The sequence below is a fragment of the Heterodontus francisci genome, chromosome 28 (assembly GCF_036365525.1).
Source record: "Heterodontus francisci isolate sHetFra1 chromosome 28, sHetFra1.hap1, whole genome shotgun sequence".
NCBI lineage: Eukaryota > Metazoa > Chordata > Chondrichthyes > Heterodontiformes > Heterodontidae > Heterodontus > Heterodontus francisci.
In genome coordinates, this window is record NC_090398.1 from 32,155,574 (window position 1) to 32,181,274 (window position 25,701).

The 25,701-nt window shown below is 41.3% G+C and overlaps 1 protein-coding gene across 6 annotated transcripts in view; it reads right to left on the bottom strand.

Annotated features, from left to right (window-relative positions):
• Window positions 1-2,686: 2,686 nt before the first annotated feature.
• Window positions 2,687-25,701, bottom strand: part of LOC137385172 (NACHT, LRR and PYD domains-containing protein 3-like) — an 89,560-nt gene continuing 66,545 nt past the window's right edge. For 5 of the 6 annotated variants that reach the window (XM_068060142.1, XM_068060143.1, XM_068060144.1 and 2 more), the window contains 10 exons: window positions 20,934-21,105; window positions 20,766-20,831; window positions 15,789-17,562; window positions 14,224-14,310; window positions 13,857-14,027; window positions 13,528-13,698; window positions 13,044-13,214; window positions 11,859-12,029; window positions 5,591-5,758; window positions 2,687-5,422 (listed from right to left, as the gene is read on the bottom strand). In XM_068060142.1, coding sequence (XP_067916243.1) covers window positions 5,326-5,422; window positions 5,591-5,758; window positions 11,859-12,029; window positions 13,044-13,214; window positions 13,528-13,698; window positions 13,857-14,027; window positions 14,224-14,310; window positions 15,789-17,562; window positions 20,766-20,831; window positions 20,934-21,105 — 3,048 coding nt within the window. In that variant the 3' untranslated portion in view covers window positions 2,687-5,325. The remainder of the gene's footprint in view (window positions 5,423-5,590; window positions 5,759-11,858; window positions 12,030-13,043; window positions 13,215-13,527; window positions 13,699-13,856; window positions 14,028-14,223; window positions 14,311-15,788; window positions 17,563-20,765; window positions 20,832-20,933; window positions 21,106-25,701) is intronic. The other variant, XM_068060145.1, reaches the window with a different exon arrangement.

Genomic DNA, 25,701 nt, shown 5'->3' on the forward strand with positions numbered 1-25,701 from the left:
CCTCATTATTTACAACTCCACCAATTTTCGTGCCATTTGTGAACTTACTTATCATACCTCCTATTTTCACATCTAAATCATTAATGTACACTACAAACAGCAAGGGTCTCAGAACCGATCCCTGTGGTACACCACTGGTCACAGGCTTCCACTCACAAAATCGACCCTCAATCACTACCCTGATTCCTGCCACTTAGCCAACTTTGGATCCAATTTGCCAAATTATCCTGGATCCCCTTACCTTCTTAACCAATCTCCCATGTGGAACCTTATCAAAAGCCTTACTGAAGTCCACGTAGACTACATCAACTGCTTTACCCTCATCTACACATCTAGTCACCTCGAAAAATTCAATCAAGTTAGTGAGACACGATCTACCCCTAACAAAGCTGTGCTGTCTATCCCTGATTAATCGCTGCCTCTCCAAGTGGAGATTAATCCTGTCCCTCAGATTTTTTTCCAATAATTTCCCAACCACTGATGTTAGACTCACCAGCCTGTAATTACCCGGTCTATCCCTGCTACCCTTCTTGAATAATGGTACCACATTCGCTGTCCTCCAGTCCTCTGGTACCTCTCCTGTGGCCAGAGAGGATCTGAAAATTTGTGTCAGAGCCCCTGCTATCTCCTTCCTTGCCTCACATAACAACCTGGAATTATTCTCATCCGGGCCTGAGGATTTATCTATTTTTAAGCCCGCTAAAACATCTAATACTGCCTCCCTTTCAATGCTAATATGTTCAGGTATATCACAACCCCCTTCCCTGATCTCGACACCTACATCATCCTTCTCCATAATGAACACAGATGAAAAGTAATCATTTAAAACCTCACTCATGTCCTCCAGCTTCACATACAGATTGCCACTTTGGTCCCTAATGGGCCCTATTCCTTCCTTGGTTATCCTCTTGCCCTTAATATACTCATAAAATGCCTTAGGAGTTTCCTTTGTCTTGCACACCAAACTTACAAAGCTGCTTCACTAAAATCTGATCAGATAAATAATGATGCTTTTACTTCTTCATTTATTGGATGTGAGCATAGCTGGTAAGGTTTGTATTTATTGCCCATTCCTAATTGCCCTTGTGACGTTATTAGGGAGCCACCTTCTGGAACCGTTGCAGTCTATGCACTATAAGTACACACAGACCACAGGTAGTTGCAGATTGTTGTCCCAGTGACAGTGAAGGAACAAGGATTTCGTTCTAAGTCAGGATGGTGTGAGGCTTGGAAATGATTGACTGATAGATTGGCCTTTCTATAACTGGGTCACTGGGATGCAGTTGGGGCAATTTCCTGGGTTTATTGTTTTCCGCTGGTATAAGCCTCTGCAATTTTCCAATCAACCTCCGTCTTCTGTAATCTACTGCTTGTTCTCCTGCATCTCTTCTCTCTTCTATTAGTCTGTGCTCTACAATATCATTCCCTCTATTATCCTGCGGTCAGGTAGTAATTAGCATTTTTAAACATCCTCCAGCACTCCTGGACGTTCTTTGAGGCTTCAGTGAGCAGCCGTTGTGAGCTCTGTATGATCTACACCAGGGTACATGCCGGACTTTCTTTCCCAGTATGTGGAACATTGCTATGTTTGTTCACACTTCCTTTTCACCAGTCCTGGGCACCCACTCGACTTTTGTGACTGGCAGCTGAGGTAGATTTCTCTCAGTTCCGGCAATGACAAGGTCTGAGACACAAAAGGTAATGAACTCGACCTGATGTGCAATTAATCTACTGACTTAGAGCAGCTAAAGCTAAGAGGAGATTTGACAGATATATTCAAAATCATGAAGGTTTTTGATAGGGTAAATATGGAGAAACCGTTTCCAGTGGCAGAGGGATTGGTAACCAGAGGACAGAAATTTAAGGTGATTGCCAAAGGAACCAGAGGTGACATAAAAATGTTCTTTTAAGCAGGGTATTGTTATGATCTGACAGTATGGTGGAAGCAGTTTAAATAACTTTCAAAAGGGAATTGGATATGTGCTCGAAGTGGAACAATTTTCAGTGATTCAGTGATAGGGAATTCAGAGACCGCAAAGACACAATGATCTGAATGGTTCATTCTGCGCTATATTATTCTATAAATCTATGATTCTACCTGGATATTGGGGAAAAAAATAATTAATAGGAACCGGAGTAGGCCATTTAGCTGCTTGAGCCTGTTCTACCATTCAATGACATCACAGAGTATCGGTGAACTAACTCCCTGACTTTGCCCCATACCCCTTAACACCTAAAATTAACAATTGATCTAGCCTAAATTTCCATTTGCAGAAGGGTTCCAAACTTCTACCACCCTTTTCATGCAGAAGCATTTCATAACTTAATTGCTGAAAGGTCTGTCTCCAACTTTTAGAATATGCCACCTAGTCCTAGACTTCCTAACCACTGGAAATAGTTGATCTCTATCTAGCCTATCCGTTCCCCTTAATATCTTAAACACCAATCAAATCATCTCTTTGTCATCCAACTTCCAGGCAATACAACCCTAGTTTGTGTAAGCTCTCCTCACAATTTATCCCTTGTAGTCCAAGTTGTTATGATGCCTGTGGAAATCAACAAAACGAAAGAAGCGGTTTTACTGAACAACTCCAAATAGGAAAAACAAAACTAGTGGAAAGATTTCATTTTTACAACTCTTAGTTTATCAAACCAAAAATCAACATAAATTAAATAGGAATCACAGAGATATCAAACAATATGTACATATACATTATAAATTACACCTTAACTATCAGAATAGAGATAGATCTCATTGAGCAGTCCACTCAGCATATATTGCACCAAATTACAGTCATGTAGTTCTTCGGAACTCTGAATTTTCTCAGGTAGATTTCCAGCTCTTTTCTTCAAGGATTTAGTCGCTGTTGCTCATCCAACAGCAGTTTCCACTCAACCCATACCCCATGGGTACTGCCTTCACCACAAGGCGTACTTCTCCAGAACCTCCTCAGCTCTGCTCATGACAGTCTTGATGGCACGGATTTACCAGTCTTCCCTTTATCCAAGTCCTTCAGTGACAAGCTGTGCACAGTATGGCTTGATCTGGTTCGTCGGCTACTTTAAGCAACAGAAACAACTCCTGGATTCAGTCTTCACTTTCTTCTGCTTGCTGGTGTTCCACTCCTGCCGGATTTGTGAGGACTCTGTCTCCTTTTGTCTGGTTGTAACCGGAAGGTTTCATTTCAACTTCTGTTTGTGTATTGGTTCAGTTTCTGTTTTTAGGTTCTGTTTCAATCCCATTTACCCTTCAAGTTAAGGTCTGTCTCTATAAAATGACAAGCTTTGCAACCACAGATTCCATCACAAGGCTATCATTCCAGTAAAACCATGTTGCAATCCCTCCAAAACCAGTATATCCTTCCTAAGGTTTGCTGCCCGGAACAGTTCACAGTACTCCAGGTGTAGGCTAACCAGAACGTTGTATAGCTGAAGTACGAGTTCTATCCCCTTGTACACCAGTCCTCTAAATATAAAGATTATCTGCACCCATTCATGACGTTTTAATGATTTGTTTGCCTGGACTCCCACATCTCTATTGACCACCAAACCAATGTTTCTAGCTTTCCACCATTTAGATAGTACCCTATTCTTCTTAGGTCCTCTCATTTGCCTACATTGAAATCTATTTGCTATGACTTTACACATTCACTTAATCTAACAATATCTCTTTTCATTGTTATGCTTCCATCGCCACCACTTACAATGCCAAATATCTTTGTTTCATCAACAAATTTGGACATATGGCTTTCTATCCTAACATTTAAGTTGTTCATAAATATGGTGAAAAGCTGAGGCCGCAACACCAATCTGTGCAGGACACCACTAGTTACATTCTGCCAATTACAGTATCTGCCCATTATGCTTACTTTGCTGCCACTCAGCCAGTTCATAACCAGATTAATACCTTCAGTTCCTTAAAATTCAAGTTTATATAACAGTCTCTTATGATGGTCTTTAACAAATGCCTTCTGGAAGTACATATAAATATCCTACATAGACATTGACCTATCCACTTTAGTCACCTTTTCAAAAAATTCAATACAGTTCGTAAGCCATAAACTGCCTTTTACAAATCCTTGGTGGCATTCTCTACTCAGCTGAAGATTTTCAAGATGTTCAGTCACACTATCCTAAATTATAGACTCCAGCAATTTCTTGACAACGGATGTTAGGCTAATTGGTCTATAATTCCCTGTTTTCACCCTAACACTTTCCTTACATAGCGGTGCTTTGTCGACCTGGCTTTTGGTGACACCTTCCTTCAAGGAGGCTGCTTCTGATCTACACAGCTTTATCTGGTAATAGCAATGATTAGAGACCTTTGGGCCAAAACTCCCTGAAACTATTTTTAACTTTTATGCGGGTAACATTTAATTCTACATCACACAACAATTCTCACAAACAGCATTACAAATTCCAGGAGTCAGCAAGGCAGTGGTGAAGTTTAACACAGCCGGAAACATTTCCAAGTATACCTCATTATACAAAGCTAAGTGACCCGAGTAACAAGTCCATTCATCGATCCCTCAGTTGCCTCAGAACAGTTAGCAGAGCCGATGGGTATTTTCACAATTTCACGGTCGAAGGTTGCATTCTGAGCTGATTCGGTTTGAAATTTAAGACTGTAGGAAGTACATGGGGTTTCATTTCCACGGTAACACCAATAACTATCCTCGTGTTGGTGTCAAAAACAGGGAAAGTTTGGGATCCTTAAACATTACAAATGCTCGCAACTGCCCACACAGAACAGCGGGATTCCAACCTGGCACTTCCCCCATTTCTCCTCTTGGTTTGTAGAACTATCCAGGGTGCAGCATCCTCAGGAACGTCCCCAAAAGCATATTCTTCCTGGGTCACTCCAGATACTGTTCCCTATTGGACAGCAGGATCCATCGCAGTTGAACAGACCCTACCCCCATGCTGAACGCCCATATTCACTTCCCAGCAGGGTCAATGGGCACTGATACTGAGCCAGAATCCCCAGTAATGTTATCCCCAAAACCAGGAACACAAAATGCAATTGTCAGTGTCCCACTGCAGGCACATCCTGGGCCATTCCTGTCTGTACATTTCCCCAGTGGCCCATTGGGGAACATTCAGTCCCGGATATCCTGCAGAAGCAGCGCTGTGGGGCTGGGCGGCTGAGTCACGTGACCCTGTTGCTGGGCCTCTGACGTCACAATGGGGGATGTTGCTCTCTCAGCTCAAACTAGAAACCAGGAAAGGTCAATAGGATTTAAACCTGGAGCATGGATGCTTAAAGAGGAGGGGCAGAAAATCAGCCAAAAATGTTACAATAATGAGAGCAGTAATGCTTATAAATTAATATGACGACAGCTCCACGTGCAGTCCGCATCTTGAACCCTGCAGTGACTTCAGCTGATCTTTTCCAGTTGAAGTGAACTTATTCTCCAACAACCTGAAAAGATTAAATATTAAACAGGAAATAAACAGATTGAACAACAGTGTAAAAAAACAGGGAAACTGCAGTTCATATTTCAATAATTATTACAAATATTACCCATAAAAGTGGCTGAAACACATTTATAGTTTGTTTATTGCATTATACATTAACACAAATACTCACTCGATCTGCTCCAGACTACTGCAGGTCTGTATGAGGCGGCGGAGAGCGGGGACAGATTTGTCTGTGAAGGAGTTTGAATCCAGGTTCAAAACTGTCAGTGACCGGTTTTCTTTGACAGCCGAGGCAAGGTCCTCGGCGCAAGAATCTGTGAGACGGGTATCATCCAGCCTGGGGTTTAGAGAGTGAGAAGTAACAGGAATTAGGATAAATCTCAAGCTTTTATTAATATCACTATCAGTGATACTGATAAAATATAGACAGACAGACATGCATTTATATCGTGCTTTTCATGACCTCAAGACATCCCAAAACACTTTACAGACAGTGACTAGCAAAAGAAGTTAAAGATTGTATTAGATCAAAGACTAAAGCCAGATAAGGTTGCCAGAAAAAGTGGCAATCACGAGGATTGGGAGCAATTTGGAATCTGGCAAAGGATGACCAAGAAATTGATCAAGAAAGGGAAGAGAGAATGTGAACGCAAGCTAGTGAGGAACATAAAGGCAGACTGTAAAAGCTTTAGCTATGTGAAAAGGAAAAGATTAACAAGTACAAATGTGGGTCCATTACAGGGAGAGACAGAATTTATAATGGAGAACAGGGAAATGACAGAGAAACTAAACAATTACTTTATGTCTGTCTTCAAGGAGGAAAATCTCCCAGAAATTCTCAGGAACCAAGGGACTTGTGAAAATGAGGAACTGAAAGAAATTAGTATTAATAAAGAGGTAATACTCGAAAAATTAACTGGATTGAAGGTTGATAAATCCCCTAGACCAAATGAACTACATCCCAGACTGTTGAAGGAGGTGGCTGTAGAGATAATGGATGCATTGGTTGTTCTCTTTCAAAATGTTATAGATTCTGGAAAGGTTCCTGCAGATTGGGAAGTAGCAAATGCAATCCCACTCTTTAAGAAAGGAGGGAGAGCTAAAACGGGGAACGACAAATCTGTTAGCTTGAAGTCAGTAGTGGGAAACATGTTAGAATCTATAATAAAGGATGTGATAATGAGACACTTAGAAAATAATGATATGATTGGGTTGAGGCAACATAGATTTATGAAAGGGAAATCATAGAATCTTAGAAAGTTTAAGACAGAGAAAGAGGCCACTTGTCCCATTGTGTCTGTGCTGGCTGAAAAAGATCCAACTATTCTAATCCCACGTTCCAGCATTTGGTCAGTAGCCCTGCAGATTACGGCACTTGAGGTGCATATCCAGACTCCTTTTGAATGAGTTGAGGGTCTCTGCCTCAAATACCCTTTCAGGCAGCGAGTTCCAGGCCCCCCACCACCCGCTGGGTGAAAGAATTTTTCCTCATCTCCCTTCTAATTTTTTTACCAATCACTTTAAATCCATGCCCCCTTGTCACTGACCTCTCTGCTAAGGTGAATAGACCCTTCACCTCCACTCAATCCAGGCCCCTCACAATTTTGTACATTCCAATCAGATCTCCCCTCAGCCTTCTCTGTTCCAAGGAGAACAACCCCAGCTTATCCAATCTTTCCTCATAGCTGCTTTGAAAAACTTGGAGGTTTCTTTGAGGATGTTACTTGTAGCATAGATAAAGGAGAACCAGGATGTGGTGCATTTGGATTCTCAGAAGGCAACTGATAAGGTCTCACACAGGAGGTTGGTAAATAAAATTACAGCACATGGGATTGGGGGCAATATGCTGGTATGGATTGAGAATTGGTTAACAGACAGAAAACAGAGATTAAGAATAAACATGTAATTCTCAGGAGGGCAGGCTGTTACTGGTGGGGTACCACAAGGATGAGTGCTTGGGCCACAGCTGTTCACAATCTATATAAATGATTTGGATGTGGGGACTAAAAGTAATACTTCAAAATTTGCTGATGACACAAAACTAGATGGGAATGCAAGTTGTGAGAAGGATACAAAGAGGCTTCAAGGGGACTTGGACAGGCTAAGTGAATGGACAAGAACATAGCAGATGGAATATAATGTGAATAAGTGTGAAGTTACTCATTTTGGTAGGAAAACAGAAAGACAGAGTATTTCTTAAATGGTGAGAGGTTGGGAAGTATTGATGACCAAAGGGACCTGGGTGTTCTTGTTCCTGAGTCACTAAAAGCTAGTATGCAGGTGCAGCAAGCAATTAAGAAGGCAAATGGTATGTTGGCCTTCATTGCAAGGGGTTTTGGGTATAGGAGTAAAGTCTTGCTGCAGTTCTATATAGCCTTGGTGAGACTGAACTTGGAGTATTGTGTACAGTTCTGGTCCCCTCATCTAAGAAAGGATATATTTTCCACAGAGGGAGTGCAAAGGACGTTCACGGGACTAATCCCTGGGATGGAGGGATTGTCTTTTGAGGAGATATTGAGGAAACTGGGTCTGTATTCTCCAGAGTTTCAAAGAGGTGATCTCATTGAAACTTACAAAATTCTTATAGGCTGTGACAGGGTGGATGTAGATAGGATGGTTTCCCTGGCTGGTGAGTCTAGAACCAGGGGATGTAGTCTCAGAATAAGGACTGAGATGAGGTGAAATTTCTTCACTGAGACGGTGGTGAATCTTTGGAATTCCCTACCCCAGAGGGCTGTGGAAGCTCAATCATTGAGCATGTTCAAGACAGGAATAGTTAGATATCTGGATATTAATGACATCAAGTGATATGGGGAGAGTGCGGGAAAGTGGTGTTAAGGTAAATGATCAGCCATGATTTAACTGAATGGCAAAGAAGGTTCTGTGGGCTGAATGTCCTACTCCTGCTCCTATGTTTCTATATTCCTACGCTCTTAGTACTTAGGAACATTGGCGCAGGAGTAGGCCATTGAGCTCATCGAGCCTGCTCCAGCATTCATTATGATCATGGCTGATCATCACAAAGTAGGACCAAAGGGGCAACATTTGTAAATTATTTAGCATCAGAATGTATTAATAACCTTAGAGAAAATGCGAAACAATGCAACTGTAAGGGACCGATGGAATGATGGGAAACTTGACCATTATTCTGGGATTTGTACTGCTCAGTACCGAACCGCCACCACAGTGTAAACATGCTGTCCTCGCTTCACTCATCAAAGAGATCAGGGCAAGACTGGAGACAAGGATGCAATAAACTGTGAAAACTGGCAGCTTCACTAGTAGCTTCAAGGTTTAGGGAGGAGATGATTGCGCAATACAATGCAGTGTATTGATCAAGCTGTAGACCTGGAATGTGTCGAAGTATTATGATCAAACGAGTAATGGCTGTTGTATCCTGTAAGTGTGTACTGCAAATTCTGTATCACTGAGAAGTACTAAGCGTGACCAGAGGGCTTCACCCTTCCATGTGCCTGAAATTAAGTCTTTATTTGCATGAATTCCGTGGACTTGAAATAGTTTATATTTTCTCCACAATGCCCTTCAATGCCTTTTTACCCCACACTATCCCCATATCCCTTTATGTCATTGATATTTAGAAATCTGTCAATCTCTGCTTTAAACATACTCAATGACTGAGCTTCCACAGCCCTCTGGAGTAGAGAATTCCAAAGATTCACAACCCTCTGAGTAAAGAAAATCCTCCTCATCTCTGTCTTAAGTGGCTTTCCCCTTATTTTGAAATTGTGTCCGCTGGTTTTAGATTCCCTAACCAGGGAAAACATCTAACCTACATCTACCCTGTCTATCCCTTTAAGTATTTTGTAGGTTTCAAAGAGATCACTTCTCATTCTTTGAAACTCGAGAGAATACAGGCCCAGTTTCCCCAATCTCTCTTCAGAGGACTGCCCCGCCATCCTGGGAACAAGTCTGGATGCCTCCTAACTTCGATCCCAACGAAATTAAAGTCGTTTTCATTGCACTTCTTCTATGACAATAATATCCTTCCTAAGGTATGGGGACTGAAACTACACACAGTACTCCAGGAGTGGTCTAACCAAGGTTCGAAACAATTGAAGCAAGACTTTGCACAAACCCTCTTGTGATAAAGGCTAACATACCATTAGCCTTCTTAATTGCTTGCTGTACCTGCATGTTAGCTTTCAGTGACTTATTGACAAGGATACCCAGGTCGCTTTGTACATCTACACTTTCTAATCTCTTACCATTTAAGAAATACTCTGCACATCTATTCCTCCTGCCAAAGTGGATAAACCTCACATTTTTCCACATTATATTCCAAATGCCATGTTCTTGCCCACTCACTAAGTATGTCCAAATCCCCTTGAAGCCGCTTTTCATCTTCCTCAAAGCACACATTCCCACCTTGTTTTGTGTCAACCGCAAACTAGGAAATATTACATTTGGTCCCAACATCCAAATCATTGTAATATATTGTGAACAGCTGGGGCCCAACTACTGATCCTTGTGGTAACCCACCAGTCATCGCCTGCTAATGCGAGAAAGACTCATTTATTCTTACTCTCTGCTTTCTGCCTGGTAACCAATCTTTAATCCATGCCAGTATATTACCTCCCAGCCCATGTGCTTTTATTTTGCTAACCAACCTCCTTTGGGGACTTTGTCAAAAGCCTTCTGAAAATCCAAGTATACCATGTTTACTGACTCCCTTTTATCAATTCTGTTAATAACATCTTCAAAAAACTCCCAACAGGTTCATCAAATATGATTTCCCATTCATAAATCCATGTTGACTATGCCGAATCAGGTCATTATTATCCAAGTGTCCATTTATCATATCCTTTAGAATAGATTGCAGCATTTTCCCAACGACTGATGTAAGGTTAACAGGTCTATAGTTCCCTGCTTTCTCTCTCCCTCACTTCTTAAACAGTGGGGTGACATTTGCTACCTTCCAATCTGCAGGAACCATTCCAGAATCTATAGAATTTTGGACATCAATCACCAATGCATCTGCTATCTGCACAGCTACCTCTTTCAACACCCTGAGATGTAGAATATCAGGTCCTATGGACGTATCATCCTTCAGCCCCATTAATTTCTCTAACACAACCTTCTTACTAATACTAATACTAATACTAATTTCCTTCAATTCCTCATTTTCCCTCGTCTCTTGGACCTCTTATTCTGGGAGATTTCTTGCATCTTCCTAATGAAGGCAGACACAAAGTAATCATTTAGCTTCTCTGCCATTTCTCTATTCCCTGGACCCATGTTTTAGCCAAATGTTTCCTTTTTATGTACCTGTAGAAGCCTTTACAGCCCGTTTTAATGTTTTTTGCTAGTTAACATTCATATTCTATTCTCCCTTTATCAGTTTCTTCGTCTGCCTTTGCTGTATTCTAAAATCCTCCCAATCCACAGGTTTAGTACTATTTCTGGCAACTTTATAAGCCTTTTCTTTTAATCTTATACAATCCTTAACTTCCTTTGTTAGTCACGGTTGATTGCCTTTCCTTTTGGGGTTTTTGTGCCTTGTAGGAATGCATAGTTGCTGTAAACTCTGTAATCATTATTTAAAGACTATCCATTGCCCATGAACTGTCATACCTTTTAATGTATTTTCCCAATCCAGTTCAGCCAATTTGCCCTCAAACCTTCATAATTTCCTTTGTTCAAACTAAACACCCTGGATTCAGATTGAACGACCTCACTTTCAAACATGATGTAAAATCGTATCATTTTTGAAGTTTAGTCACAGCTGTACTATAGAACGCTGCAGCCAATTCGCTTACAGCAAACTCCCTCATACAGCACTGTGATAATGATCAGGTTACCTGTTCTAATGATGCTGGTGACAGTCTGAATGATTTGTCCTGACACCTTCAAAGTAAATATACTGTCCAGCAGCCCCTTCAAAATTATTGAACACCTTTAATATGAGCGGAGGTGAAATGATTGTGTCCCTAATTTAACTCTTGTCTCGATTCACCTTCTGTTCAAGCCAATGTACCTTACATAACAATCCCCTTCATGTTTATTGGAGCCTTTAAACGTTTCACCATAACGGGATCATTGCATCCTGATTTAAAAGTGACACTGATTGTGGGTTAAATGTTAACCAGGACATCAGGGATATCTCCCCATCTCTTCTTCAAAACAGCATCATTGGATCTTTTACATTCACCTGTGAGAGCACACAGGGGGCCCTGGTTTAACGTCTCATCTGACAATGCAGCACTCCCTCAGTATTGCACTGGAGTGTCAGTTGAGATTTTTGCGCTCAAGTATCTAGAGTGACAATTGAACCCATAGCTTCAGATTCAGCAGTGTGAATGCTATCAGTGATCCACGATTGACACTTAGTTTTTATTAATAAGATTATGACTGATAATAACGTACAGTGTTAGATATCCAGTTATTGTAAACACAATCTCACAGAGTCTGGTACTTACCAGAGTTTCTGTATTTTACAATTTGGGTTACTCAAAGCCTCAGACAGTGGTTTCACTCCTGCATCTCGCAGTTTATTACGACCCAGGTCCAACTCTATGAGTGACCAGTTTGTACTGAGAGCAGAGATCAGATCTTTGGTACTTGAAGCTGAGAGACCATTTTCACACAGCCTGGAGAGCAGAGTAATGGGAACAGATATACAGATGCATACAGGCACTAATAATGATGTAACATGTTTACTAACAGCATTACTGATGTCCAGTGTACATCTGAGGCTGAATTTTGAAACGCTATGGAGGCGAGACTGGAGATGGACAGGCCCGCAAATCTCCTCTATGAGGCCAGCGGGCCAGTTTGCCGCCATGGTCCCACCTCCAGGCCATTTTGGATGCGGCCAGGTTGAGGTGGGGTGGGGGGAGGTTAACAACTGCTTGCCACTTGCAATTAAGCCTCTTAAAAGTGCCTGTTAATACTCCTCTGCTGCCGTTGACTGGAATTTCCCAGGTGGCAGGTGGGCCCCTGCCACAGTGAAGGCCATAAACCAGCCGATGAATGAATGGGGCCTCCCAACAGTGACAGATCTTATAGGGGGGTTATAGCTCCATTTACCAGTTTACCTCCCACTCACCCCCACAGCCGTGTTTGATAAATGGCCGCAGTTGTGACTGCAGGCTGCCCTGTGCACAATGTGGCCTCTTTTTTTTTTAAAAAGAAAAAGTCTTCAGAGGGCACCTCCACCTTGAAGCACCCTCCCTCTCTCCCACTTGCAACAACAGCTCCCACCTCTAATGATAGGGCTGCCGATGTGTCAGTGTTGAAGGGCCTTCTATTGGCCATACAGCCTATATAGTCCACCAGCTGTCAGTAATTGTACAGGGCTCCTGGAGGCTGCTTCCTCAAAAATCACTTCCAGTTTTCTGCCACTGGCAGTTCTGTATTCCCAACCCAGAATTCAGCCTGACATTGGAGCGGGACCCTGGAATGATAATCCAGTTCTAAGTGTTAACTAATAACACAAATAGTGATGTTAATGAACATTCCACATTATCAATAATACTATTATTAAATACTGTTCATACTAATAAAATAAAGTGTTTATTACCAGCACTTTTACTAATATTAATATTATGCAGTGTCAGACATCCAGTTATTATAAACATAATCTCACAGAGTTTGCTACTTACTGCAGTTTCTGTATTTTACAGTTCGGATTGCTCAAAGCCATAGACAATTGCTTTATTCCCGAATCACCCAGTTTATTATCACCCAGGTCTAGAACCGTCAGTGACCTGTATACACTGAGAGTCGAAACCAGATCCTTAACACAAGAGGATGTGAGACCGACTTTACTCAACCTGGAGATCAGAAACAGAGAGATAATTTAAATCGCGATAAATCCTAGTGATTAATAATACTATTACTGATAGTATTATTCGTGTTAATAAGTAATGTACAGTATTTATTGACACTAGTGCTGATGCTAATATTGCACAGTGTTTAATAACGCAATGACACATGAAAGTAAAATGCACAATGTTTATTCTAACACTAGTATGGATGCAAATAATATCGTGCAGTGTTTATTGGTAATACTATTAATGATACAATAATATACAGTGTTAGACATCCAGTTATTATAAACACCAGCTCACAATATTTGGTACTTACTTCAGTTCCTGTATTTTACAGTCTGGATTACTCATAGCCTCAGATAGTTGCTTCACTCCTAAATCTCCCAGTTTATTCTCACTCAAGTTCAGCTCAGTCAGTGACAGGTTTGTACTGAGAACAGCCGCGAGATCTTCGATACAAGAAGCTGTGAGACCAACATTACCTAGCCTGGAGATCAGAGACAATATGAATCTGAATAAATCCCAGTGCTTATTATTTAAATATTACTGATACTGAATAACAACATCATTATTGATACAAATAATAATGTACAATATCAGACATCCAGTTATTACAAACACAATCTCACACAGTTTGGTACTTACTGCAGTTTCTGTATTTTACAGTTTGGGTCCCTCAGAGGCACAGACAGTAGAATCACTCCTGTATCTCCCAGTTTATTACCACTCAGGTTCAGCTCCAACAGTGACTGGTTTGTACTGACAGCGAAGGCAAGATCCCCGACACAAGAAGCAGTGAGACTGTTTTCCTCCAGTCTGAAGATGAGAGAGGGAGAGAGAGTATGGTTGGGGTTGGGGACGGAGAAACAATTCAGGGCGACTACTCAATGATTATTAACAGTATCATTATACTACTAATACTGTTGTGTTTACTAATAACGTTACAGATACTGCTACCATTAAAATGTATAGTTTCAGGCATCCAGACTTTTAAACACAATCTATTACGTACCCCAGTTTCTGTATTTTACAATTTGGGGTCCTCAGAGCTGCAGACAGCAGTTTTGCTCCCGAATTTCCCAGTTCATTATTCCCGAGTCTGAACACAAACAGAGCAAGAAATAAATTAATCAACTCCTGAATACAGCTTTTCTCCCTCGGAAGGTACTGGATGCATTGAGAAGACTTCAAGAAATTAGTGAGCAGACTTTCCTGTCAGCGACAATGAAGCTCACTCTGTGCAAGTCCCCTTATATTCAGAGACGGTCAGTAGGTGTATTCTTTAAATAAAGTGCAGTCTGTGAGGGGCCTTCAAATGACTCTCAGGCTGGTTCCATTCGCTGATGATCAGAATCAGTCCACTGGAGCTCAGTGAGCGGCTACTTAAAGTTTAAAGACTCTTGTCTCATTCCCGCTGCTCTGTTAATTCTGGATTTTATGAGAAAGACTGGAGCAAAGCATGGGCCTGTGAAGGAGCAAAGCCAAAGCGGTGGACTAGAAAGGAACGGGCCTGTGAGGGAGCAAAGCCAAAGCGGTGGAATAGAAAGGAACGTGCCTGTGAGGGAGCAAAGTCAGAGCAGCCGAGTTAAAAAGAGCGAGCAGAGCCAGAGCGGTGGACTGGAAAAGAGCAAGCTGCTAAAGGAGCGGTGGATTGTCTGTAGGTTCAGAGCTGACAGACAGCACTGTAAAGAAAAGTCAAGTGTGACATCACAGGGAAGCAGGAAAATGAATGGTTGGTGAGTATTTTTCATTTTTTTACCTTTTCTTTGATCGGACCCGAAATCAGAGTGTTTAGTTATTCACAGTTTCAAGGCTTATCTGTAGTAGCAAGATTTATCATCTCACAGTTAAAGGAATGGCAAGGCTGTTCTGACCTCTGGCATGCACATCCTGAGCTATGCAGGAACTCCAGGACACTACCCATGTCCTGGATAACCATAAGTGAAGGAAGTGTCATCAGTTGCAGCAACTCACACTCTGAGTTTTGGAACTTGGAGGAGAAGATTAAGAGGAGATTGGATAGAGGTCTTCAAAATGAGTGGTCTGGACAGAATAGGCAGGGAAAATTGTCCCCATTGGTGGAAAGACTGAGAACAAGAGGGCACAGATTTAAGATAACTGGCAAAAGAAGCAATGGCGACATGAGGAAAAGCTTTTTTCACACAGCATGGGGTTAGGATCTAGAATGCACTGCCTGAGCATATGGTGGAGGCAGGTTCAATCATGGCATTCAAGAGGGAATTGGACTGTTATGTAAAACAGGAGAATGTGCAAGGCTAACTGGAGAAGGCAGGGGAGTGGCACGAGGTAAATTGCTCATTTGGAGAGCCAGCACAGGCCGAACGGCCGCCTTCTGTGCCGTAACAATTCTGTGATTCATTCCTAATTGCTTACACGGATACATTTTAGATTCTCCACTCCTAAGGGAATTATTTACTAATTATCTTACTATTTATCACATTTTTTTTGAATCTGCTTCTCTCTGGTTTAACTGGACCATATCGCTTCAACCTAGAGCAATGATTCAAGTTATGTTTTTTTCTACTATTTCCCTAACAGAGACAAATAAATAATTACCTCAATTCACGACATTTGTGCAGAACAGGTTCCAGCCGCTTCAGTCCTTGACAGTCAATATTGCAGCTCTGTAGATCGAGGTGTTTTATTGTCTCACAGAGTCCAATGCCATGAGAAAGGACTGCACAGTCAATCGGGGTCAGTCTTAATCCACAAAAATGAAGCGTTCTCTCAGATCCCACTGTGTTCTCTGCTAGGGCTTTATTCTGAGACTCAAACAGGTAGTGCAATGTGTTCAGGAGGTCCCTTTTATCAATTTCACTCTCTGTGTTTCCAGTATGTTCTGTAACCTTCTCCTTCACCCAGTCAATCACTTGGCAGGTTGTTTGATGAAGAAATGAACCTAGAGACTTCTCCAGGGGCCATGCTGCCTGTGGGGAGGAGAGACCAGCAACAAAACGCAGAAATATCTCAAATCTCCCATCCTTCTCGCTGTAGGCTTTCCTGAGGAGTTTTTGGACATCGCCAGGATCTGGAGTCAGGAATTGTGTAAGTGCAGCTACAAACTCTTGGATGGTGAGGTGTGGGAATGTGTAAACCACATTCTGGACAGAATCATCTCTCTCCAACAGTTCCATCAGGAATCCAGACAAGAACTGGGAAGGTTGCAGATTGTACTCGATCAGATCTCCATCTCGAAACACAATCTTCTTCTCGGAAACTCCTGTGAAGGCCATCTCACCAATCTTCAATAACACATCACGGGGGTTTTCAATCTCCCGGCTATGGTTTTTCAGAATGTTGTAAATATAGTAGGAATATAGCTGGGTGACGGTCTTGGGAACTTGCTGCTGTTTCTTGTCTCTTTGTGTAAAGAAGGGACCCAGTGACAGACAGAGGATCCAGCAGTAGGAGGGGTTGTAGCACATGGTGTACAGGATCTCGTTCTCCTCCACGTGTTTGAAAACAGCTGCTGCCAACGTCTGATCTTCAAAAAACTTGTTGAAATATTCCTTCCGTTCATCACCAACAAATCCCAGGATTTCAGTCCAGACACTGATCTCAGCCTTTTCCAATAAATGTAATGCAGTGGGACGACTGGTCACTAACACTGAACATCCTGGGAGCAGCTTGTGTTGTATTAAACTGTACACAATGTCAGACACTTCACACCGGCATTCGGGATCTGTGCACATGTACTGAGGTTCTGTATTTCTCCGATTGTCAGCAAAATCGATCGTGTCCTTGAATTCATCCAAACCATCAAATATAAACAGCAATCCCTCTGGATTCTTCCAGAGCTCTCCCAGAACATTTCTGAAATATGGATACTGATCCAATATCAGATTCCTCAGGTTTATTCTGCAATTAATACCATTCAGATCCCGAAATTTAAAACTGAAAACAAATTGAAAGTTTGGGTATACTTTCCCAGTGGCCCAGTCATAAACAATCTTTTGTATCATTGTTGTTTTTCCAATCCCTGGGACTCCACTCACCACTGCTGAACTCCCAGAACTGGATTGCCAGAAGAAACTCTTTAATTTCTGGAGTAGAAAGGCTGTCCAGGAAAAACTGCTCTGGAACAATTGATCAGTTTGGATTTTCTCTAGCTCTCTTTGGAGATGTTTCTCTCTCCACTCTTCATGGTCTCGGCCTCTTGCCAGCAGTTCATGTTCTACAAGTGTCCGATCTCGAACAGTAGAAATGATCGTTAGCTCAGCGTATCGATCAACCAGCTGGAAGATCTTAACCTTCTCCTTTGTTAGGATAGTGTTCACTCTCAGTGTTTCAGTTTGTACCCGGAGTGTTTCCTTGTGTTTCTGTTGAACATCTTCAATTAGAACAGACGGAAAGTGGTTTTCAGTGTTAGTTGTATTGACAATAAAACAATTTCTCAAAACTGTTTCACTATACAGTAAAACGTAGCATTTATTTCACAGCTTCATCTAGGTATATGTAGAAGTTAAAACTCAGTTAATGGAAACCTTGCTTGAAATTGAACAAGGACAGAGAAAAGCTTCAAATTCTCACCTGATTCTTATTTTTACTAATATGGAGATTTTTACAAAGGCGATATTTCCCTCTGATGGTTAATTATGGTGACCACTGGCGGAGGCCAGGAATACTAGGCAAAGACCCTGCCCCAGACCACCAACCCCTGTGCATGCGATCAGACAAAAATGGCTATGAGCTAAAGGCCTGTCCATATGATTAATTAACACAAGCACGGAGCACTGCAATTGCACTTTTTGCACACTGAATTACTATGTTGTTTATGTTTATGCAGTAATTGTCAATAATAACTGTACTCATAATATTTGTAGTATAATCACTAATATATGTAGTATAATGAGGGTCGGGCAGTCCAGCCTCTAATTCATTGACTTTGATGTCATTCATTTTAAATCACTTTCACATTGGGCAGCTAGTGACTGCAAAAGAATGGACCTTCCCCTCAGGCTGGGCTGTGTTGTTGAAAACTTCAAAATACTGGACCTAAGGGCGTCCGATACCAGATGGGGCCAGATGCACTCAAGTCTGGACTGTCCAATACACAACAATAGCCACCCTATGGTTAATACTAACAGGTCTGGCCTATTCTATAGGCACCTCATTACAAATCACAGAATTGTTCAGCACATAAGGAGGCCATTTGACCCATCATATCCACACCAGCTTTCTGAATGAGGAATTCACCTAATGTCATTCTCTCACCTTCTGCCCGTAACCCTGCACATTCTTCCTTTTTCAGATAACAGTCTAATTCCCTTTTGCACGCCTCGATTGAGTCTGCCTTCACCAAACTCTCAGACAGTACATTCCAGATCTTAACCACTTGCTGTGCGAAATACATTTTACTCGTGCCGCTTTTGCCAATCACTTTAAATCTGTGCCCTCTCATTCTCACGCCTTTCATGAATGGGAACAGTTTTTCCCAATCTACTCTGCTCAGACTCCTCATGATTTTGAATAACTCTCGCAAATCACCTCTCAGCCTTTTCATCTCCAAGGAAAACAGTCCCAACTCCTCCAATCTATCTGCATAACTGAACTTCCTCATCTTTGGAACCATTCTCGTGAATCTTTTCTGCACTCTCTCCAATGCCCTCAGATTTTTCCCAAAGTGCGGCTCCCAGAAGTTGATACTGCAATACTCCAGCTGAGGCTGAGCGCAATGGAACTTGACCCATTTTATTCCCCAGGACTAGATCCATCAATTTCTCCTCCCTCATTGGCAGGAAACATACTGATCAAGAAAATCCTCCTGAACGCACTTCAAAAATTCTTGCTCTTCTGCCTTTAATACGATCACTGCTCCATTCAATGAAGACATAGGAAAGGGCGTCAAGAGTTGGATTTGTACTATTTATGGGATGAGGTAACCGATTAAGAAATTTTGATCTGTATTTGAACTGAATTCATAAAATTAATGCAAGAAAGACACTCCCAATGGATGCAATTATTTAACAACGGATACAATGTAACTATGTAGCGATGACAGAAGGAAATTCAGGATGATATTTTTCAATTGAAGTGTAATAGATTGGGGGTTTAGTTACAGGCGAAGGAAAATAAATGAACGGTGTAAGTGAATCTAGGGACAACTGAACATATTTCTGTGGATACATCGAAAGGAGTTGTAGGTGGGTTCAGCTCTGGAACACATTTATTTGAGACAATTAGCCTTTTCCTGTCCCAAAATATTCTGCTATTATTGCCTGTTTTCGATTATTTGAACATGCAACAAATAATTGTGTTGACACAACAGTTCTTTCCTAACACCTATTCAAATCAAAAAGAAAGCTGCTACACACTTCCCTCAACATAACATTAGAGCAGAAAGCCTTCACATTTCATTCCAAATGTCCTACTAATAATTGTATTCTTTTGTTAAATTTTGTTCTGAGTTTTCTATAATGCAGTGTTGGAAATGAGAAAATATGTTTCCTGCATCTAAAAGGGACTAGCGTGAAGTGGAAGAAATTTCTTTGTGCACATTTGAACTGTTTTGCTGCCAGTGGGAAACAAGCCAATAAATTCCTTGTCACCCAGAACAATATTTTTATCATATTCTTACATGGATTAATGTTCTATTGTGTGCACATCTGAGAGGAGATTAAAACATTTCTGACAGATCATTCTGTGCTGTGCAATTACATTACCTTAGAGCAATGTTCACAGTTCTGGTCTCAATATAATAAAAATGACAGAGCCACAGGATAAGGTTCAAATAATATTTACCAGGATGAAGCTCTTTTCGTTAGAGAAAAATAAGGATGACATTGTCCGAAGAGAGGTGTTTAATATTATGCATGAGAATTGACAGAGTAGACGCAGAGAGGAAATTGCTACTTGTAAATGAAGATTGTCAGCAATAAGTCCAGTAAGTAATTAAAGAGAAACATCTTTACCCAGACAGTCTTTAGAATGTGGAGTTCACTACCAAAGGAGTAGTTCAGGTGAACAGCATGGATGCATTTAAGCGGAAGCTAGTAGGCAGAGAGGAATAGAAGAATATGGTCATAGAGTTAGAGGAAGATGGGTGGGAGGAGGCACATGTGGAGAACATTTGGGCCGAATGGCCTGCTTCTGTGCTATAGACTGTATGTCATTCTATTTACTTATTTTCACACCTCTCCACCTCTTTATCATAAGTCTCTAGGATAGAGCTAGAGGAGCAAAGATAAGCCAATATATCTAACTCAAGGTGCTATTATTTGCCTGAGAGTTGGGGGCACATGACATGTGCGTATGTGGTTTCACAGTGAATCAGGATTCTATGTATAAGATTCAGATGTAATAACAATCAGCAGTTGGATCTAGTGAAATAATGCAGCATCTGTACATTTACAGCAGATGTCAGCAACTATATCAATTATAAGTTGAAGCTGAATAGTCGAGGACTGAAGATAAATCTAAGCCTCTGAACTTCTGATTTCCAGATTCTGAAACTCTAAACAAAAGGCTACAGTCAAATACTCTCAACTTTCAAAAGTATTATAAACGGATTTAAATTTTCAATTCATTAATTACCTTTCAGATGAACGGGTACTTCAGATAAACTTTGTGTGATGTTCTTATGATCAAATAAATTAGAACCTGTTTAAAATCAATTAACATGAAATCAGATTTGTGTAATATTATAGTAAATTCTGCAGTGTTTGAATCTGAAGTTGAATTCAGTGTGTGATTTTACCGTACCGAGTTCCTGTATTTCATTCAATATTTTGTCCAACTTTGGTACTCCGTGACGCATTTTCACAAAGGATTCCCACATCAGCCTTCGGGCCCGAGAGCCTTTCGCCATCACCAGATTTAGGAGAAGTATGGAACTGTCCGCCCGGTTTCCTGTCTCTGTGAGTTCAATGATCTTCTGTAAAGAATAATAATGATTACATTGAGGAGGGGAGTGAAAGATAAACAGACAAACACAAAGAACGAGAATGAAAAGATCTACACAGTGATGGGATTTCCCAGCTTTTTGTGAGCACAGAAAGCAGTCACTGGAGTAGGGACTGATGCATTCTGAACTTGGGATGAATATTCTGTCAGCGTCTTAGAGAGACATGGGAACAGGAGCAGGCCATTCTGCCCATCAAGCCTCTTCCACCATTCAATGAGATCATGGCTGATTTTCATCCTAAACTCATCCCCTCACCTTGGCTCCATATCCCTTAATATACGTGGCAAGCAAAAATCTATTGATCTCAGATCTAGATTTATTCATTACTTGGAAACAGATGAAATCAATAAAAATCAGAAGTATTGTTTTAGAAGAGTGAGGAATCACTGAGACTGAAGTAGTTTCAATGGGACCAGTTTTCTCTGTCCTTCAGTGTCCAACATTGTATTAGATACTGATTAACAATATGATCCACTTGTTTCTCACACTTACTTCCTGCTTTCACGCTTTGACCTTTTTTTTATTTGTGCAAATCACAATCAGAACTCAAGTGGCAGAGAAGGGATGATTCTGAAGTGAGAGAAGCAGTCAGAAAACTGTCTGAGAAATCACCACCAACTAATCGATACAACCAGTGTTGATTTATCGATCAGAAGAATTGATAATAATAAGGATGAAAAACCAATTGCTTTCTGCCTCAGTAATTGAAATATATGACATCCATTATTTTATACACCCCACTGCCAGTTTGAAACCCCAGTCACTGGGAACACGTATCTAGCACTAGGCTCATGTAGTCATTGACAAGGGAGTCAAGAATTATGATGGGCAAGCAGGAAAGTGGAGTTAAGGCCACAATCAGATCATCCAAGATCTTATTGAATGGTGGAGCAAACTGGAGGAGTCAAATGGCCGACTCCTGTTCCTTTTTCTTATGTCCTTATGTTCATGAGTAAGCCTAGATGAGGAAGTGCCAGCAGTCTATCTGGAGGAATGCAGACCCAAGCTGCAGCTCTAAGCAGGGATCACTAAACTAATTACTAATCAGGAGTGATCACCCCGACTCATTCTTTTCACCTCCCTAGTCAAAAGGTACTGAGCTTAAATGTGACAGTCAGGACTTTCATCAACACTTTACATTAATATGGTGGTTTTAATGTAGAAAATTGACTGCAGGATGCTCTTACTATTATTGTACCAGTAATTCAGAGACTCGAGTTCAAATTCCTCAAAAACAGTTTGCGAATTTGAATTCAAATTATAATTTCTAACATTTGGAAATAAAAAAAAGAGCTGGTCGTGGTAAAAAAAACATAGTCGTAAAACCGAATGTCCTTTAGGTTTGGTCAATACATGGCTCCAGCCCTTTACCAATGTGGTCGTCTCTGAAACGGCCTAGCAAGCCTCTACAATGAAGGATGTTGAAGAATAAAACTGGGATGATCACTAGTCTTTGGTCTCTGCATGGAATTCAGGCAGAATGAAGGAATACCCAAGTCCAGTCAAGTCTGCAAAGTGCTCCTCACGAACATCTGGGAACTCGAACCAATGTGGGACAGGTGGACCACACTCTAATAAAGCAAGTGTAACATACTCATATTTACAAAATCTTATTTTTGTTAACCCCCGACCCAGACTCCTTCACCAGAATGCCTGCTAACATCCTGTCCCATCGGCAGAGCAGACTGACCTGTGGTGAGGCACAGTGGCATACAGTCGGCTAGGAGGGAACCTGAAAGTCTTCAACATTGACTCAGGGCCCCATGTAAGTTCATCACTTCAGGGAAAACACGGGTAAGGAATCTGTTTCTGATCACCACGTACCATCCTGCCTCAGCCAAAGATCAATACTCCTTTATGTTGAATACCACTCGTAAGATGCATCTGGGGTTGAAAGGAGACTTTCATACCCAGTTTCCAGCCAATTCGATTCACTCCATATGATATCAAGGAAGAGCTGAGTGGAATGGACACAGCAAAGAATATGGGTCCTGACAACATCCTGGCTATTATGTTGGAGACTTGTGTTCTATAACTAGTCATAGTTCTAGACAAGTTGTTCCAGTACTGCCACAACACTGGCATCTATCTGATAATGTACAGAATTTCACAGTATATGAATTCTTTGTATATGAAAAAGATGAACAAATCTAACCTTGTTCAATTATTGCCCGAATGGCCTATTCACAATCATCAACAAACTGATGTAAGAAGTTCTCAACAGTGCTATCAAGCTGCACTTACTCACAAATAACCTGCCACTCAGCTCCAGACCACTTGGCCCAAATGTGGACAAAGGAGCTGAATTATAGAGGTAAGAATGACAACTCTTGACATCATGGCTGCATTCCACTGAGTGTGGCACCGAGGAGTCCCAGTAAAGCTGAAGTCAATGGGAATTGGGGAAAACTCTCCACTTGCTGGACTCGTACCTTGTACACAGGAACATAGCCTCTATTTTAGGAGGACAATTATCTCAGCCTCAAGCCATTGCTGCAAGAGTTTCTTTGGGTTGTGTCCGAGGACCAACTATCTGCAACCATGTGCAGCAAGACCTGGACGACATTTAGGCAGACTTGGGTTGACAAGTGGGAAATAACATTGAAAGCACCAGCCGCTGACCAACTCTAATAAGAAACAGTCTAACCATCTTCCTTTGTCGTTCAATGGCATGACCATCTCACCAACTCTAATTCAACCTTGTCCGCCGCTGATAAGGGGAAGGTGCCCAGGGTGCACAGAGTCAGAAGGAAGAGATTTCCAATGGTACTGAAGGATCGTAGAGATGGAGCAGGTTACACAGATAGGGAAGGTCAAGACCATGAAGGGAATTAAACTGCAAGAAGGGAATTTTTAATTGGAGTCACTTGAGGATCAGGAGCCGCTATAGCTGAATGAGCAATGAGTGGTAGCTGAATGGGACCTGTAGTGGTGGTGGGGGGAGGTGGTGGGGGGAGGTGGTGGGGTGCGGAGGGGAAGCAGGTTACAGACAGCAGTGTTTTGGATGAGCTGAATTTTACGGTGGGCAGAGGGAAGAAGGCCAGCCTCGGATAGGGCATAATTTAAATGATCTAGTCTAAAGATGACAAAGGCACGGATGAGGGTTTCATCAGTTGATGGGTGGAGATAGCAAATTTATAGATGTAGAAGGACATGATATAGAGGAAAAATAGGTTCAAAATCTCAGTTCAAGAGCAATTAGGACACAGATGTTGTGAAGTCAGGAACAGCCTCAGACAGTAGTTAGGGAAGGGAATGAAATTAGGTGGTGAAGAGACAGAGGTTGTGGTCGGAGTAGAGGACGACAATGGAGTCAGTCATCATAATGCAAAACTGACAGAAAATTCAAACTAAACAAACAGGCAAAGAACAATAGACCGGTTGTTGTGGTCATTGACAGTTATTCAGTACACTTGCACATGCCCATGGACGTTCTATGGATATTGTACTGGAAGTTCTTCGCAGTGAACTCTGGAAACGCAGCATCCTCTACAGAGCATCTGGGACCTGCATGAACAGGGCAAGTAACTTAACCAATCAGATTGAAAGATCGCTAATGTGTCTGAACCAGGAAGTGATTTTTAGAATATTTAATTCAATATCAAATCAGGTACAGGAAGTGAAATGAGAAGGAAGGAAAGATTTGATCAAGAGAAAGATAAGGGACAGAGGAATCAGTAAAAACAATTTAAAAAATCTTCCTAAATCTTCAATCTGATTCAAATCTGTAGGAATAAGACTCTACATTTGTAAACGTTAATTTTCAGTGCCAGAGAGGTTGTGAGGCAGCATTTAAGACTGATCACTCCATTAAAAAAACTTACGCTCGACAGAACAAGCTTTAACTTTTTTTCTGGCGAATTTGGTATATATCAAGCAACTTTGCTGTTCAAAGTGTTTCAATGGTGAGTCTCTCAGGAAGATACCGTTCTAACACAGCCTTTGCAGAAGTAGAACATCAAGATGGAAACTTCCTGAATTTCGCATTTATCAGGGCATGTGTCATCAATGGAAGTTACACATCAATAACGACAAGGTCTGTTAGCATCGCAAGTGTTTCTACTGCATAGTGCAGCCCATTGTAAAAATATGAAACTACCAATAACGCACAGCTAAGTCACTCACTCCAAAACCAAACTGGGGAAGAAAACAATCCATTGAAGTAAACTGTCGGAATGTTACAGCCTGAATGAGATAAATTTCCTGATGTTCTACAACTAGAGCACAAGGGCAGGAAACATAATCAGTTTTGCTGAGTACTGTACTGTATTTGTAAGAGAAAATGCATGGAAAAACTGCCATGTCACTAGGATGTTATCAGGGGTGTGGCGTTACTGTTTGAAAGGGGTTTGAGAACTTTGGGTTATTTCCATTCGAGGTGAAGAGATTAAGTAAGGAGTTTCTGTCAGTGTTCAGATTATGAAGCATATGATCAAATACATATATAGTGATAGTTGTCACTGTCCTGAGAGCATATATTTAAGCTAATGCAAAGTATTCTGGATAAAGTTGGATACATCTCTTCAACGTACCCTGTAATATTTATCATCAGCCTCAAGAAAACGA